At 49.5% G+C, this 17721-nt stretch overlaps 1 protein-coding gene across 2 annotated transcripts in view; it reads right to left on the bottom strand.

Annotated features, from left to right (window-relative positions):
• Nucleotides 1-17721, bottom strand: part of SH3GLB1 (SH3 domain containing GRB2 like, endophilin B1) — a 313723-nt gene that overhangs the window by 192990 nt on the left and 103012 nt on the right. Inside the window, exon 2 of one of the 2 annotated variants that reach the window (XM_078645884.1) lies at nt 9382-9523. The exons of the other annotated variant lie outside the window; for it this stretch is intronic. Within the exon in view, the coding sequence (XP_078502010.1) occupies nt 9382-9523 (142 nt within the window). The remainder of the gene's footprint in view (nt 1-9381; nt 9524-17721) is intronic. 2 annotated transcript variants of the gene reach the window in all.

The following is a 17721-nucleotide window of genomic DNA, read 5'->3' as shown; positions in this document are numbered from 1 at the left end:
AGATGTAAACTACGTGGGGTGCCCAATTGGTCAAATGTATCATCCATGATGGCATTAAAATTCAAACCCCAAATTATATTAGTGTTCCCATGCCCAGTGATGTTGGACCAGATATCAATTAAGAACTCAGAATTGTCCTTGTTAGGGCCACAGACTGCTACCAACATGACCTCTCTCCCAAGTAGAGAGCCCTCCACAATGAAGTATCTGCCATCCAGGTATTTTGGATGTCTCTCACCTTAGGTCTCTGTGTATTAACACAGCACCCTCCTAGCATAGTTGGAGTATGCCAACATGAATACGCTACACCTCCAGTGGGCCCGCAAATTAGGTGCCGATGGACTGCAGAGGTGTATCTCCTGAGGAGATGTGTGTCTAGATATGTTTTCCTGTGGTCACTAAGACAGCGAATATTCCATGTTGGTCATGTGACAAATTGTATTTTAATAGCACAAGTAAGAGATCCTGGAAGGCTGGCCATTGTGGAGTTCGCTGAACCATACTTTCACCAGTAGGACGCCCATATGACAATCTGACTGTGGTGATATGAAGTAATTACATCATGTGATATAAATTTAAGCACATCATTACAAGCATATAAAAAAATGACTCCCCACCAACCAATCCCAACCCAAGGTAAACTATTTAAACCATTCAATCCATCTCTCCTGCCATCCACGCCAACCCACTCTAACCAAAAAAAAAACAACTAGTAGTCTGGTAATTTAAATGGGAATTATTCCTGAGGGACTAGGAATTGGCAGCAAACTACCCTGCCAGAAGCAGCTGTGTGGCTGAGCTTCGTTACACATCAAGAGCAACCCAACAAAATGCAACATCAGAGCACACTACAATATAGAGGGGCATCATAAATGAAGTAACAATAATAATGCCATCTGTAGCAATTAAACATATTGGCATTCGTCTATATTAGGTATCAGCATGTAACAAATGGGGACACTCCTCTTGTGTCCCAACCACAGAAAGGCCAATTAATCATTGTCACTTAGTCTAGCATCCGCAGATGTATGTGGCGTGGCTGACGTGGATCGTCGCAGCCCACCAACATGTTTCTTAAATTTAAAGGAAGATTTGGAATCAGTAAAGTAATGTGATTCCCCTTCACATGAGACACGGAGCTTGGCGGGATACATGAGCGCATACGACAAGCTGGTCTGCTGAAAAACCAGTTTAGCTGGCAAAAGGTCTCTGCGGGCAGCCTGAACCAAAGGAGTAAAGTCAGGGTAAAATGAAATGTTGTTATCTTGATGTTAGAAGGTCTCAAGCTCCCGCGCAAGATGTAGGATCACATCCGGGTCCCGATAATTCATCAGGCATGCTACAATAGGCCATGGAGTACCACCCACTAGCGGGCTGGGACCGAGAGAGTGGTGGGCCTGCTCCACTAAGACTACAGCATCTAGGTCTTGGCCAAAGAGCTCATGCAGCAGCGATTTAACAAAATTCTCCATCCTGGATATCACAGTGGTCTCTGGAATGGCAGTTATAGGGAAGTTGTTACGTCTAGAACGGGCCTCCAAATCTTTGTTTTTAGCCTTGATTACATTTAAAACTTCATTCATTTGTAATTGGTGTTCTTTGGATTCCGCTTGATAGTCATTTCTATCAGGCTGATTTTCTCTGGTTTCATGTGTATCTACCAACTGTTTAACATGGCCTAGAAGGTCAAGTTCGGAGTCTATAGTTTTTAGGTTAGTCTTCACAACAATAAGGATCACACGGAGGTTTTCATTCTGCAGTGTCTGCTTTTCCAGATTTGTTGCGTGGGATTCAGAGCCCACTCCATGATCCACTTGGCGACTTAGCCGTCTGTTTTCAAAGTTGAGCTTGGATTGTTGTGGGTCGTGTTTTCCCATCTTGGGCCAGTCGGAGCAACAGGAGACAGGAGCTGCGAGGTTCCGGCCGCCCCCCCGGCGCCACCCCCCCCGGGCTGGCATTGGTAGCTCAATGCCAAAGTGGATGAAAGAGCACTTCGGTCCGGATATGATGAACCCTGCCCCACCCCGCCTTTTATTCTCCCCAGTGGGAACTTGCAAGATCAGTGCCTCATCTGGCAGCCAGCAGGCACAACAACCCAATACCAAATATCAGACGCAAAATGAAGCGAAGAACGTTCCACTCAGGTCTGGTATGGTATGGCTACTCGAGATATCCACTATGTACTCCAAGCACAGTGTAGCTGAGAGCAAGGTCGCAGAAGCAGCTGTTCTAGACCTTCGGCCTGATCCTCACTGAGCCTCGCTAAAGAATCCGGTATCAATTAGCCACTTCATGAATTCACTGTTGTTGCTGAAATAGCCAGCATACCCAGATTGGATTGACAAAACCTTGCAGTGTCATGCTCAGTATATATAGAGCCAGTAGCAGCCATTCCCCCGGAGCCCCGCACTCCTTGGTTGTCTTGGCGGCACACAGGAAGCCCATACCCATGCACACTCAAGCGTAGTACACAGCCTCCGCTATCAACTCCACTCAAGCCACAGCGGCAGCCGGCACCCAGGTTGGTCACCTCCCCGCTGGTCTTCATAGAGCACCTTAGCCAGCAAGCTTGGGACCAATCGGCAGGCAGGGGTGGGGGGGGACTCTCACCCCAACCTGCTTCTTACAGCGCCGTGGCCCAGCAAAGATGCCTCAACATCATGCCCGAGGCACGACTGTACAGCCCTGCTGGGACCTCAGCCACCACAGAGCACAACCCCTGGGGATCAACCGTCTCCCAGGATAGGACCACCCGCTGCTGTTCAAGACATCAGGCACGGCACAGCTCCCACTCTGTTGGTTCTCCACTCCGGGCGACCAGGTCCTCCAGGCCCTCCAGGCTCGCGAGCAGGCTTAGCTCTCCTACGCCTTGCAGTCTGCTCCAGCCAGGCACTTAGAAGGCGAATCACTCTCAGACAGGGATTGCGGGGTATTCTAGTGACATGCTGAAATAAGGTTCTCCTGGATTGCTCCAATTTAGAGTGGATAAATGTAGGATTTTATGCTCTGAGAACTCTCTCAAAGAACGGTCATCTTACTGATTGGCAAAGCGATGACCCGTATCTCATAATAAAGTTAGTGTCTCTAAATAAACAGATTGCTTTTGGTAGTCTAGTTGCAATGTTTTATTTAGCAAGTTGCGTGTCCTATAATAAAGGAGGATGGTATCCAAAGGTGTGGAATAGCCTTTGGCATCTCACGGCTCAAGGAGCCCCATACACAAATAGTTCAGCCAAATGCAAGATCCCCGTCCCCATCGATTGTCCGTCTGTGCTTTTTATGAGGTCTGTGACAGCGAGGGACAGTGCTGAATCATGTCAAGAGGAGAGTAGAGAAGTGCCAAACCGTGGAGAGTCATCCAATTCCAGAAACAATGCTGTGCACGTTACTGCATTGAGGCCAAGCCTAGGTCTACAAGTCAGAAGGAGCAACTTTAGAAAATATATATATATTTCTTTCTATTAAATTTCACATAGAAAAACAAACAGCAAAACACGTTGCTTACATTTAATACTACCCATTCAAATCAGCGAGAGTATCAGACAGTGATCAGTAATCCCATGCAATATGACTTGACGGGTGTCCAAATGTCATTTAACGTCTTTCAATCATCTGTAGCAACTGACTGCCTGGAGAGTTCAAGGAGATGTTCAAACTACTAAGCGGGGAAAGAGGAAGAAAGAAAAAAGGTGTGGGGGGTATAGGAATGCTCTCTGGCCCTCACTGAGCAATTTGTGCCAGCCATTGCAGCATGCTCAGCACCCCTGCAAGTAGTTCACGCAATCTGTTCACAGTATCTATAGCATCTCAGAGGTGGTCTCCATACAATCGGGAAAGAGAGAGTTAAGGTAGCTTTGCAGTGGTGCCCATATGTTCTGCGGTGCGATTGTGCGGGCATTAGTTCCCAGTAGTCAGACAACTGGATGTGGCAGAACGCTGCATCCCTGAGCCACCTATTCATACGCGGGCTGCGCTTGCAGCCCCTAAAGATGGCTATTCTCCGCTTTGCCAGTAGGAGTAGCATAGCAACCAATTTTCTGTGCTCCAGAAGGGCCACCAGTGGGAAGCGCTCAAGTCCACAATCAATCATGGAGTCCAACACATCGAACATGGATTCCCAGAATCTCGTCACTTTCTTGCACCTGGCCTGGGAGTGTGTGGAGGATGCCTCAGGTGCTCGTCCGCGCCCACACCGTGCATCCTCACTTAATCGGGCTCGGTTCATCCACACAGGGGTCCTATACAGCCTATGAAGGAACTTGCAATGAATAAGTCGCAGCCAATAATTGGGTGACATCTCTTTGGTCTGTGAGCAGCAATAAGTCCACGTGCCCTCCTTGAAGGGACATCCTCACGCTGCACGGGGGAACAAAAATCGGTGACGCACGCTGCACTGCAGCGTACGGATGGGTAAAAGTTTCCGTGGTGAAGGATTCACCAGAAAATCCTCCAGCACCTTGAATGTTGGTGGCGCCACTGGGAAGGAAATAAAAAGAGCACGCAGTGCTGGTCTCAGCTGATAATAGGTCAGCCTGTCCAGCATCCAGGTGTTGTCATCCCCAAGCGCACCGCTGGGGAATGCCTGCCCATTTCCTGGAGCTGGATCTTCCTCAGCCTTTGGCACGGTCTTCACGGCAAAGGGCAACTTTGAGTGGGAGTGAGGGAGCAAAGAAAGTCTCCAGGCAAGCTCTGCGCTCAAGTTCCCGCCACGACCACACTGTGCAGCATACTGTATCGATCTCCACTCGGGGTCTATTTTGGGGGTCTCAAAAAAATCGCCATGTGCAATGGTGTTCGTGTCGCCGGATCACCCTCAGGGGCAGTGTGTGCATGAAGAGAGTTGGGTATACTCAAAGATATCCAAATTGAGCCTGAGCGCAGTTATGGTAAAGTTCCATATCTGGGGCTCCCATGCCTCCCTGCTCGAACGGAAGTGTAAGAATCTCCCACGCAACACGGGGTTGCCTGCCCACCCATGTCAGAGATATCAAATTCAAATGTAGTCGCCGTTTAAATTCAGTGGTGAGGGGGAACGGCAGGTTAACGAACATATACAAAAACATAGGCAGAACCACCATCTTGCAATGGCCAGCCAGCCAGACAGACAGTAACAGTGGGAGTGTCTTCCACCTCTTTAATCTGCCCTCCAGTCAGTCCACGAGCTTGCCATAATTATAGTTCCATAGTTCTTTTATATTACGGCTGAGCCAGATCCTCAGATATTTCATTGGGGAATCCGCCCATTTAAGTGGGAACTCAGACTGAAACGGGTCAGTGGCAGGAGTGAGCGGGAAGACAGTGGATTTTCCTCAATTTATTGTAACACCCAATATGCTACCAAATTAGATAATTTCCCTAATGAGGGGGTCCACATTTTCCTCTGGGTGTTGGACGTATAGGGCCACGTTGTCTGCGTACATAGATACCAGTATCGCCCAGGGAGTAAAATCTGAAACGTGCCGAGCCTGTTGCTGCCTAAGCCTAGACGCTTTCAGCTCCGTCGCCTCTGCAAATAGAAGGAGGGGAAGCGGGCACCACTGCTGTGTACCCCGAGCCACAGGGATAGAGGAGGGGACACTGATCTCGTTGTCAGGGGGAGTACAGCAGGGCGATTTACTTTGGAAAGAAGAGGCTGATGCAGATATGAGAGTGGAGTGTAAATAGGTACGGCCACTCCATGGTGTCAAAGGCCTTGGATGCATCTTAAAAAAAAAACAGCCGTGGGGAGAGAGTGGTCCACTACCTGCAGAGTCAAGAAAAAGATGCAGGGGTTAAGAGCGATGCTCCATCCAGGAATGAAGTTGCACTGGTCAGGCCGCAGCACAGCGGGTAGAAGGGAGAGCAATCGGATTCCAGAAGTTTCGCATGAATTTTATTGTTGAGATTAATCATCGACAGCGGGCGGTACGAATCGCATAGCTGTGGGTCTTTGTTGGGTTTAAGGATAGTGACAATTAACGTTACCCAGAGAGAGGGGGGCAGTGTACCCCGCTCCAGAGAATCCTAGTACATATTGAGGAGTTGGGATACAAGACGTGTTGCATATTCCTTATAAAACAAAGCTGTGAGGCCATCCAGCCCGGAAGCCTTGTCGCCAGGCATGGCCCTAATCACCCCGATCGCCGCCTCCTCTGAAAACGGCTCGTTAAGATAGCTGCACTGCCCGTCACTTAGCCAGGCCAATTCAATCAATTCAAGGAGTGGGAGCACCTCTGCCTGTCACGCAGAGTACAGCAAGGTATAGAATGCAATCACTTCTGCTTGTACAGTCCTCCTGGCCGGCGATCACTTCTTCGTCGCCATTACACAGTTCGCTTATGTATTCACTAGCCTATGGTTTTTTCAGGAGACCTGCCAGCGTCTGCCCGGTCACCTTACTCATAGTTGCGGGCAGGTGCTTCCTTGTGCAGGTAGTGTGTCTGAGTATGGCCTCCTCGAATTCCGCTATTTTCCCTTTAATTCGCCCCAAGGTTGCTGGTTGGTTGGACTCAAAGTTCCCCGCTTTAAAAGTCTCACATAATAGTGATGGAGATTCCACTGTCCCACTATTTAACTCAAAATACTCTGTTATGTTAACTGGAATTGCCTCCCAAAATACCTGATTACGGAGTGCACCGGAAGGGAGACTACAGCTGAAGGGCCTAGGCGCTGCATCAGGCAGTGAGAATTCTAGCAACACCGGGCATGATCGGAAAGAGATCGGGCCAAATGGGCAACCCTGAGCACCCACATGTCCACATCGTGCGACGCAAGCCCACAATCTATCCTGGACCAGGTGCTCGCCGCAGAGACACAGGTGCCCTCTTGGCCGTGTGAATGCAGACGTCGCAAGACATCTACCAGGAAATGGTGTTCCAAAATGGATAGCAGTTGTTCCGCTGCCCGCGGGTGGGTCAACAGATCGGTCCATGTTCGGATCAAGAATAACATTAAAGTGTCCCCCCCACAGTATGGCCCAGGGCCAAGTGACTCTGTCAGCCTCCAAACCTCACTGAAAAAGTGAGGTTTAGAAAATGTATACCGATACAAGCCTCACCAATTGCCTCCCAAACTCTTCAGCGTCAATTACATACCTCCCTGTGGACCGCATAGTGTGGTACGGGTGCGCCATGGGAGTCACTTCCGGAGAACGATAGCCGTACCTCTGGCGTAATTTGAGTAGCCGGCTATACATTTCTCTCCCATACAGCCCACCCGTAGTCACGTGCAGCTGGTGCACGGTAAGTGTAATTCCTGCAAGAAGCAGATGTCCACTCCGTGCCTATTGAGATATGCCGCAAACAGTCACACCTTACGGCAATCATTTAGTCCACATACATTCCACGCTACTGTTTTAACTGTGGCCAAGCACTTGGCGGTCTCACCCATGTCTAAGGTCTCGCACTTCCGGGTTTTCTCAGCACATTACCTCGCCAAATTGGTGTTGTGTAGGGATCAGAGAGAGAAAGAAAGAAGAAAGGAAGAAATAATAACGAGCACATTGCATCTCACCAATTCTGTCCCGCACCCACCGGCCCTATCCCCACCCACTACAGCCCCCAACTTGCTGAAAGGCATTACCCCTATCCCAACAGGCCAACAGTTAGAGCAAACATAGGACTCCTCCCTGAGGATGACACCAGGGGCTCGGCACCTCCCAGCAGTTGTGTGCTGAGCGGATGGACGAAATGCCTTCTAAAGGAAAATCTTCTTAGTCCTTTGAGCAAGCAGAGAAAGTGCAGTTATTTCGATATGGACAGGCATCCTGGGGAAAAGTAAGTGGATTGTGGGGAATCATCCCCGCCCGGCCAGGGATGTTGCTGCCCTGCCAGTGTATTGCAGATCATTCAGAGTCTCAGTCATTGTCATTGAGAGGATCACCTCCCTCAAGACCTCCATCCGTACATGCAGCCAATGCAGGGCGCTTGCAGGAGCAGACAAACTTAGTGGCTAATGTAGGGTCAGTGGAAAACACAGTCTTGCCTGAGTGAAAGATATGGAGCTTTGCCGTATAGATGAAGGAATCCCTAATGTCCTGCTGCTGAAGCATTCTCTTCACCAGTACAAACTCTTTCCTCGCAGCCTGCACTGTTAGGGGAAAGTCAGGGGAAAAAATGTGATCATGTTGCCCTGATAGCTCCTTTCTCGTAGGTCTCGAGCTCCATGCAGCAATGCATAACGATCCCTGTTATTCAGCAGGTGCCCAATGATTGGCCTGGCTGGGGCTCCCAGCTGTGGTCGGGGACCAAGCGATCTGTGAGCATGTTTCACAATGCAGACCGGTGTTAAGGAGCCTCCAAACAGTGCCCTGAGCATTTCCTCAATGTAGTCTTCGACTCGGGTCACATCTGTGGACTCTGGGATTCCCACGATGCGCAAGTTGGTGTGGTGCGAACTCGCTTCGAGGACTTCATTCTTACTTCTGATCACTTCCAACACTTTCTCCATGCAGAGCAGATTTTCCCAGGTGGCAGTGCCCTGCCCTAGTCTCCCAGAGTGAAGATGCGTTAAATGACCTCAGTGATGCGCTCATCAGGATTTGAGAACTTGTCTCCGAGCCGGTCGAGGCGGTCTGACATGGAGTCCATTTTCAGATCTATGGCCGAAAAGGAGTGCCGACCTGTCAGCACAACATATTCATAGTTTTTCTATGTCCTTCCCCCGGCCTCAGCGGTCCCACAGGTTAGCCTTCCTCAAGCCTTAACTCGCGGGGCTGCCATCTTACTGTTTCATGCAGAGCCCGTGGCCGCTCCCTGGCGTACCTTATCCCCCACGGGGCAGGCGACTCTCACTCCTCACTGTCGGTTCACTGCCGGTGATTTTAGAGTCTGGCGGTTTGAGGCAATAATGTCTGCTCGCTCCACACGATAATTGTCGGATCGTCCGTCCAGCCTGCAGAACCTCACTAAGTGGTGGCCTTTTTGCAGCCACCCCTTTAGCGTCCCCCTAGACGGAGCAACTTCACTGTCAGAGGGAACAGCGCTGCTGTTTTCACCACAAGAGCAAGATTTTTGGAAGTTGCACAGACCATGGAACAAGAATTATGCAAACTGTGTCATGTTTAAATGAATAGTTCCAAGTCAGTGCCGCAAAATCACTTCAGAGAATTAGGCCTTGAGAGAAGATGAAGATGATGGAATATTCAAGTGTAAATTAAAAGTTTTAATTAAACATGGCCGTTATTTTTTGGTGACTGTATACAAAGATACAATCATGGCAAAAGCACAAGAAAAGTTATGAGGCAGCGTTTAACATTTATGTATGGACAATTCAATTTCACGGGTTAAATGTATCACATATAGAGGTGCAATCAGTTCAGAAGAGCAAAGCCATAACTGGAAAGGATGGCGCTGTAACAAGTATACTTTTAAGCTGAAGAGCAAATCCAAGCATCCACCTTACTTGGGTTTGGCTGTAGTAACACTTCTGTCTGCTTCATGATTTTTTCTGTCCATTGTTTAGTGCACTCTGCCTTGCTCAAAAGATTCTCCAAGTGAGCATCCAATTCAGTCTTCTCAGCCTGCCCAAGCTTTTCCTCCGTGAACTGTCAAATTACAGAAACTGTGTGTCAGCTTCACAAATTAAGAGCACATCAAATATATGCATTAAAGGGAAATCACGGGCGATGGGTATGAATTTCAAAGGTTGCAAATGTGTGTATGTTTGGTAAACATAATAGACCACGTTTTTATTTAAATCATCTGAACGCTGCCATGAGGTTTATACACTACTAGTCAGAAACAAACTAGGACATTTTCCTTTAAAACTACATTGAAGCAAGGAGATTTGAAGTGAAGCGGCCCTCACCCTCGTTACAGGAGGTGTCTCTCCTCCTGTTTCCTGCCTGCCTTACCAACGCTAGAGAGTGCCCGAAGACACCACCCACCACCAACCACCAACTACGCCAGCCAGGCCTGACCGGACTGCATCTTCCACTGGCGGTCACTCTTTCACACCTCCTGGTGCCGGATAAAGTTCGCCTGCAGCTCTCCGCATTGCAGGACGTGCCCAGACAGAGCCGGGCCAATGGTGTCCTTGCTCATTAGAGCCCAGAGGAGGCTGGTCTGGGCCAACCCTCTTTTGCCTGACTCCTAGCTTATGGTACTGTACTCCTCTGCCCGTACCCCTCCGCCCCCTGCTGATCATGCGTTGCCTTCTGCCCCTACCTCAGCGCTACCTGCTGACCCTGCCCCAACGCTGCCTGCTGCCCCTGTGCCACCTGCTGCCCCAGCACTGCCTACTGTCCTGGTCCCTGAGGTGCTGGCTGTTCCTGCCCCGGTACTGCCTGCTTCGCCAGCACTGCCTTTTGCCCCAGCACTGCTTGCTGCTCCAGCACTGCTTGCTGCGCTAACACTGCTTGCTGCGCTAACACTGCTTGCTGCGCTAACACTGCTTGCTGTCCTCGATCCTGCGCTGCCTGCTGCCCTCACCCCTGCGCTTCCTGCTGCCCCTACGCTGCCTGAACTAGGACCACTTACTAGGACCACTAATGGAGGCCGCTGCCCGACAAAGCAGCGGATGTGCGCAATGGGCACACCGCCAACTCACTGCTGGTTGGACCATGCCCATCGCCAGGACCACTGTCCCTCCCATCTCCCAATGGTAGGCAAGAAACTCCTTGACCTGGACCCCAGACGCCGAAACAGCTGCGTCTCCTCCTCCCCATGACACACTAAAGAACCCTTCACCTGTAGACACTGCCAATTCTGTGACAGAACCTACGGGAGATCCCGCACCACTCCTGCCCTCAAGATCAAGACCAGCCCACAACCGCTCCATTATATCCTGCTCATCGCCCACTAACTCTGTAAACACGCCATGGAAATTTCGTACACCATCTTCCCCCTCGCTCCGCTCCACAGACTTTGCCTTCCTCACTGAAACATGGCTCATCCCCTCCTTGAACCCCGATATCCCCAACGTCATTCCTGAAGGCTATAAGATGATACAGTGTGACCGACCAGACATAAAAGGCAGAGGCATTGCCATCATCTTCAAGGAAACCACCAGCAGCACCATCACCAATGACGACCCAACGCCCCTCATGGAACACCAACATCTTAGTACAAACCGACGTGAAGACCACAATAAGAGGCACCTTCGCCTACAGAACCCCAGCACCCCAAACCACATTCTACAATGTCATCCCCCAACCTCTTTGCCCCCTAGCAACCGAAACTCACCATTACATCCTACTCGGCGACTTCAACTTCCACATCGGTCGACCCAAACACCACCAACTCTATCACCATCCTGGATAACCTTAACATCGGCCTCACCCAACTGGTCAAAGAACCCATGCAGAAAGCCGGAGCCACACAACTCCATTTTCACCTCCACTGACAGAATCAAATCCAGCCATATGCCAGAACTCACCTGGAATGACCACATCATCGTACACTTCATCATACCAGACGCCAAGCACACCATCACAAGGTGTCAGATCTCCTCCCACGCAGCTAGAGCCAGCTCATCGAAACTCAGTGGTCAAACCTACATAATCCAAAACAATCCACAAACTACCAGCTGGTACACCCCAGAACTCAGGACCACCAAGCGCAACTACCACCGGAGAAACGATAGAGTAGAGCGCCATCAAGAACCCCGCTGACAGAACAGCCCACAAAACAGCCCTCAGCGATTATCACTCGCACACCAAAGAAGTGAAGAAAGCAGCCGTCACCACCTGCATAGACTCCACAGCCAACAACACAAAGAAACTCTTCAAAACAGTCAAAGAATACTCCAACCCGACAGCTATAGAGAACACCACCAATCCAACCCAAAAACTATGCGGCACCCGCTCAGAATACGTCCACAGCAAGGTTACAGCATCTACAACCCACTACCCTCAACCCAGACAACCTCAACCAACCAACACCAGCCAAACTATCACCACCTAGTCACCGCCCTGACCAACTCAGCCATCATGTCTTCCATCCACTCCGGGGACGCCCACCGACCACTGCCCACACCACCTCTACAACCTTGCAAAAATCCGAATCAGCATGCAACTTACCAGCATACTCAACACCTTCATCTCCACAGCAACCTTCCAGGAAAGTTGGAAATACGTAGACGTCAGACACCTCCTAAAGGAAGCCTCTTCTGACCCCAATGAGCTTGAAAAGTATTGTTCGATCTTCCTGCTCTCCTGCCCCGGTCAAAGCTCTTGAGAAAGCCATCCACCAGCAGCGCACAGGATTCCTGATACAAAACTACCTATTGGATGCCATTCAATCAATATTCCATGCCAGCCACAGCACTGAAATCGCACTGATTGCTGTCACAGACAACATGAGGGCATGCCTCAACCGTGGAGAAACGGTGGCTGTGATCCTCCTTAACCTGTTTGCGGCGTTCGACACAGTCTCCCACAACAGAGCATCCAACTGCCTGCCTTCACCTGCGCACCCATAGACGACATATGCAGCATACCACAAGGATGATCTCTCAGCCCTATCCTGTTTGACCCCCTTGCAGACATCAGATCCCACAGATTCAACAAAATCTCCTACGCAGATGACGCTCAATGAAGACCCCTCCAACGCCAAAAAAAACTTCTGCAACACCAGGACCAATGTAGCCAAATGGATGAGCGACAAATGCCCCCAACTCCACTTCAACAAAACTGAACTACTGGTCTTCGGAAAGAACACCTCTGCAAGAGACTACAGCTGGTGGCCTACAGAACCCAGACCCACACCAACCACGAATGAGACCTCTGCATCCTCCTCAGCCAACTGACTATGAAACGACAAGTTAATGCAGTCACCTCCTCCTGCTCCCACACACTTTGCATGCTCCATAGATTCTTCAGATGTTTCCCAACCAACACCAGAACACTGAGGCACTCGTCACGAGCCATCTCAATTACGGCAATGCCCTCTACGCCAGCATCTCCACCCAGTTCCTCAGAAACCTCCAGACCATACAGAACGCTGCAGCTAAACTCATCTGGGACCTACCCAAATAAACTCACATCATCCACACTTGAGACCTTTAATGGCTCCCCATCTACAAAAGATGCCAGTTCAAGTTCCTCATGCACGCCTACAAAGCCCTGCACGACCTGGGACCTTCCTACCTCACCCACCAACTGAAGTTCCACCAACCCGCTAGACACCTGCACTCCTCTTCACTCACCATCGCACACCACTGCAACTAATGCAATCACAGGGGTGGCTGATCCTTCTCCTACATCGCTGCCAAGACCTGAACAACCTTCCCCTCCAGCTCTGTACATCCCCCGCGCTGCAAAACCTCAGAAAATGACTCTAAATCAGACTCTTGGACTGAGACACAGTTCCCAGATACCCCAAGGGTGACAGTGCTCTGCTTCACAAATGCTGTTTGATTTAAAGGAAAATACAGAACCATAGTCATTCTCAATCAATTAATTATTCTGTTTAATGAATGTATTTTAAATTATTCGATTTTACCAATTGCTATTCCCCTTTGTGTGGCCGATGCTAGGTTTTTAAAGTATACTTTTGATGCAACACTCTGTTGTTTCGAATTTTAGTCGTTTGGTAGACCTGAACAATTTCAAATAGGGCCCCAACATGCAAAGAGGAAAATGTATCAATTTAAGCTACAAACATCTCGCCACCAGGGGTGTGCTAGGCAATCACATCCTACTGTGATTGTCTGGTACTTTGAAGCAAATGGGAGGAGTTATCTGAAAGCTGAGCTTCTCGACCTTCAATTGACCTCTACCTTTTATAACAATTCTTTGGGAGCATGGAGGATAGGGCTTCTTTCTGTCCCTTCTGCGCTCCTAGGGACACCAGGAAGTGTTTTCCTGGGTGCCAGCTTGCCAATGATGTGATTGCATCACTGATGCGATTATGTCAATGACATGAGAGCCCCATCCATCGTAGGCTGGAGTGTGAAGGTGTTCTGTGTCAGCGCTGGGGGTGTGGGACAAGGAGGGGGCATCAGAGCAGCACACAGCAGGTGTTGAACTAGTGTTGGCCTATGGATGTGACCTCCACATCCATAGAACCTGATCAGGAGTGCTATGAACATGGGGGTCATGTCCATAGTGTCAAACAAATTAAATGTTTATATTTTACTCCTTGAACTCTATGCATGTATTCCAGTAGTCCTCTTAAAATGGAAGCACAAAATAATAAGCAGAGACATATATTAGTGTAAAAAACTGGGTCAATTATTTGGGTTAAGGTGACCCCTAACAACTAAAAAAACCAACTACAGCCAGGCTAAAACACATTTCTTAGAGAATGAAAGCTCAGTCACTAGTAGCTTTGTCAGAAGCAACATATTTCCAGATAACTTCATGCTAAGTTTAAGCAGAGCCAATAAGTTTAAACTGAAAACAACACCACAACTTAGAAAAATAGAGAACAATCCAAATAGCAAAAAGATACCCAAATCATTAAAACTGGATAAGGTAAATCACAGATGTTGCCCACTATGCCACACCAAATTGGGGTGGCGTAGTGGGCAAAAGAACGATGGATTTAACCCAGATCTTTTGACTGGGGGAGAATGTTTGCATGGTCAGCATTCCGTCCATCATTTGTTTGCTTTAACACTTTTTCGCCTTAAGTGGTATGGGCATGCCCAGACATGGGTCCCTTACTCACCGTGCCACTGGATTCAAGCTAGCCTGGTTGAAGAAGAGTGACATACTGTGAATCCAGTACCAGGATGCTCGTTTCCGGTCCAGGGAGGACTTGCCCTGGCAGTTCGGTCTGGATTGCTCCCATGGGGAACATGGTCAAGACTGATTTGCATATGGCTGAGTTCAAACTGGGGTGGCGTAGTGGGCAAAAGAACAGTGGATTTAACCCAAATCTTTTGACTGGGGGAGAATGTTTGCATTGTCAGCATTCCGTCCATCATTTGTTTGCTGTAACACTTTTCGCCCTTAGTGGAATGGGTATGCCCAGACGTGGGACCCTTGCTCACTGTGTCACTGGATTCAAGCTAGCCTGGCTGAAGAAGGGTGACATAGCCTGAAACCGGTCCCAAGCGGACTTGGTGTCAAAGCCTAACTTGCGGGACAGGTATTGCTGTTGAGTCCTCTCACTGTTTTTACTATCCTACTGCTGCTGCACGTTCACCAGTTCCATACTTCGCTGCACAGGAAGTAGCGTCTGCCTGTTTTTAGTGATTATAGACGTTTTACTCTATTTTGTTTCGGTCTTGCCTAGCAGAGCGCATGTGTGCATAGGCAAAAGACCTTTTGGAATGGCTTTGGCTTTTCAGCCAAAAACATGCACACGTTCCATTGCCTTCAATGGCAATGCGTGCACGTTTGACGATACCCTTGTGGGAGCGAGCAGCTGGCACCATATGGTATCAATTATCGCGCCTTGCAACTCGGCCCCGCGAGGGAATCACGCAGGCCCCCCTCCTCGCTACCCTCCGCCTGCTGTAGTGCAGCTCTCAATGCGCTCCGGGTATCTGCTGTTGATGTGTTCAGGTTTCTGGACTGTCCAGCACAACCTCGGCTGCCGTTCTCGGACATTCAAAAACCAGTGGGGTGCCTGTTACCAAGCACGCGCTGGGCGCAGGACGGGCACTTTCACTACAGGAGGGGGGCCCGAGCCCAAAGTGCTCTACAGGACGCGGGGCTACTGATTAAGGGAAAGGAAAAAACGAGTGACGCCCCTATGAGGAGAGTCCATAAGGGCCATTGACTGTTTGAGGGATCGCTCGGCGTGTGTGTTCCAAGGGAACCAAGCAGGCCCCCTCCTCTCTCTCTCCCCTCACCCTGCCGCCGCGCGAGGCGCACACGCTGTTTTTTCCCGCAGCGCTTGATGCGCTCCGGGTATCTGCTGTTGATGTGTTCAGGTTTGGGCGCTGTCCAGCCCTACCCCGGCTGCCGTTTTCAGACACTCACAAACCAGCGGGGCGCCTGTTACCAAGCACAAGCTGCCCGCAGGACAGGCATTTTCACAACGGGGGTGGGGGGTGGGGGGGGTGGGGAGGGAAGGGGGCGAGTCCAAGTGCTATACGAGGACGCGGGCTACTGATTCAGTTAAAGGAAAACACGAGCGACACCCCTATGGGGAGAGTCCATAAGGGCCATTGACTGTTTGAGGGATCGCTCGGCGTGTGTGTTAGGTGATGCTCTTTCCATGCGTGGAGTCTGGCAGCGCCGCGTGTGACCCCGACTCATGCAATCCTCGTCACTGCCTCGGAGCCTGGGCTCACAAACAGGCATGTTTTGGCAATGTGAGGGGACTTCGCCGCGTTATGTGAAATACGGCAGCGCCTTTCCCGACAATTTATTAGGCAGCAGAGCACTAAAATTGTGTGTGGTTTTCTGCTTGAAACAATGTGCCGCATACTTTTTTGAAAAGAACACGGTAGTAGAGTGAAGGTAGTGGGACCTCGCAGACACTGTGACTTCTGCAGAGGGCTGACTAATAGTTTTTAAGAAGAAAGAATAGTAAAGTAGCAGGTATGCCATGGACCCTAGTTGCAAACAAGAAAACTCCAATTTGACTGTTGTTGGGGTAGTAGAATAACACAAATCTCAAAGTTCATTCGGCCCCTCAGGACTCTGGTCCTCAGTGCGACTATACCAATCGTAGCTATGCCCCCTCACACACTTAGATGCGCCAAACTTTACACATTAGTCCCCACCTACACTGGCCAGTCGTAGAGGATATACACCAACACTTGACTCCTTCAGCCAGTCTTCCAGTAGCTGATGCATCCTGGGACTTGTAGTTTCTCTTTTACCACAGTACAGACGGAATCACATTGCACTGCGCGCATCGCTGTCTACCACAAAGCACGGACAATCCGAAGGTGCAATGTAGGACACAGGGACAGGTAGCAGCAATGCACAGTGCCTGCACAGGGGGCAGCATCAGGTAAAACAGGGCTGCTCTTCAGCACGAGACACAAGGTTTTAAGAGTCAAAGGCCTTTTCTCTCACTGCCACTGCATATGGTAGAGGCACTCTCAAAGTCCGCTTTGCTACACCCCACTAGTTACCTCTTGAGACGACTTCCTCTGCGGCTCTTACTAAATCCATAAATGCATAACTGCTGTTAAATTACGAATATTTATAAAGCCCATTGGCCCTGCGATACATTTCAGAATGTTTCAGATAACTGCAATACAGTAAAAAAACATAACAGAAAATCCTTCTGCCACTGTCGGAATTCCCTCTAGATCCCTTCATGATTCTATCTTATCAACCGTATAACTGGCCACGCAGTCTGTCAGGTCAGTGGCAATAAAATTCACCAATAGTAACCAACCCGTTTAAGCATCTGCAAAACTCGCTGCTCTGTAAGGGAATGAACGTGGCGACAGATGGCATGCCCTCTAGAAACTTTACCGGGAGATGTCCGAACAGTTATTGGCGCAGTCCAGGCTGAAGCAGCAATTTAAATTTTTAAAGCTTTTGCCCCAGGACCAGAACAGAGGAACGTGGGGTGGTGTGTATAGGAGACCGGGGGTATGGGGCGGGGACTAGGCTCTATCCCTCCTATTAAATCATGCAATGTCACTAGTGCTATGCTCTGTGCGGGGAGTACTTCGTTTCACTGTTAGTTACGCTTTTCGGGAATGCTGTGAGATCTTCAGATGTTTTCCTTAAATGAACTACCCAACCGTTCTCTGTTACCAAGGCATTATTTATCACTTCTTTTGATCTTACTGTGCCATTTACTAATTCCCAGAAGAGCCTATTGTTTGCTTGTTTGGCACAAAAACGTAGCTTTGTCCAGAACATCTCCTGTTGTGCTATCT

This window comes from Lissotriton helveticus, chromosome 1_1 (genome assembly GCF_964261635.1).
Source record: "Lissotriton helveticus chromosome 1_1, aLisHel1.1, whole genome shotgun sequence".
Taxonomy (NCBI): Eukaryota; Metazoa; Chordata; class Amphibia; order Caudata; family Salamandridae; genus Lissotriton; species Lissotriton helveticus.
The sequence above is the reverse complement of the archived record's forward strand: the minus strand, read 5'-3'. Positions and strand labels throughout refer to the sequence as shown.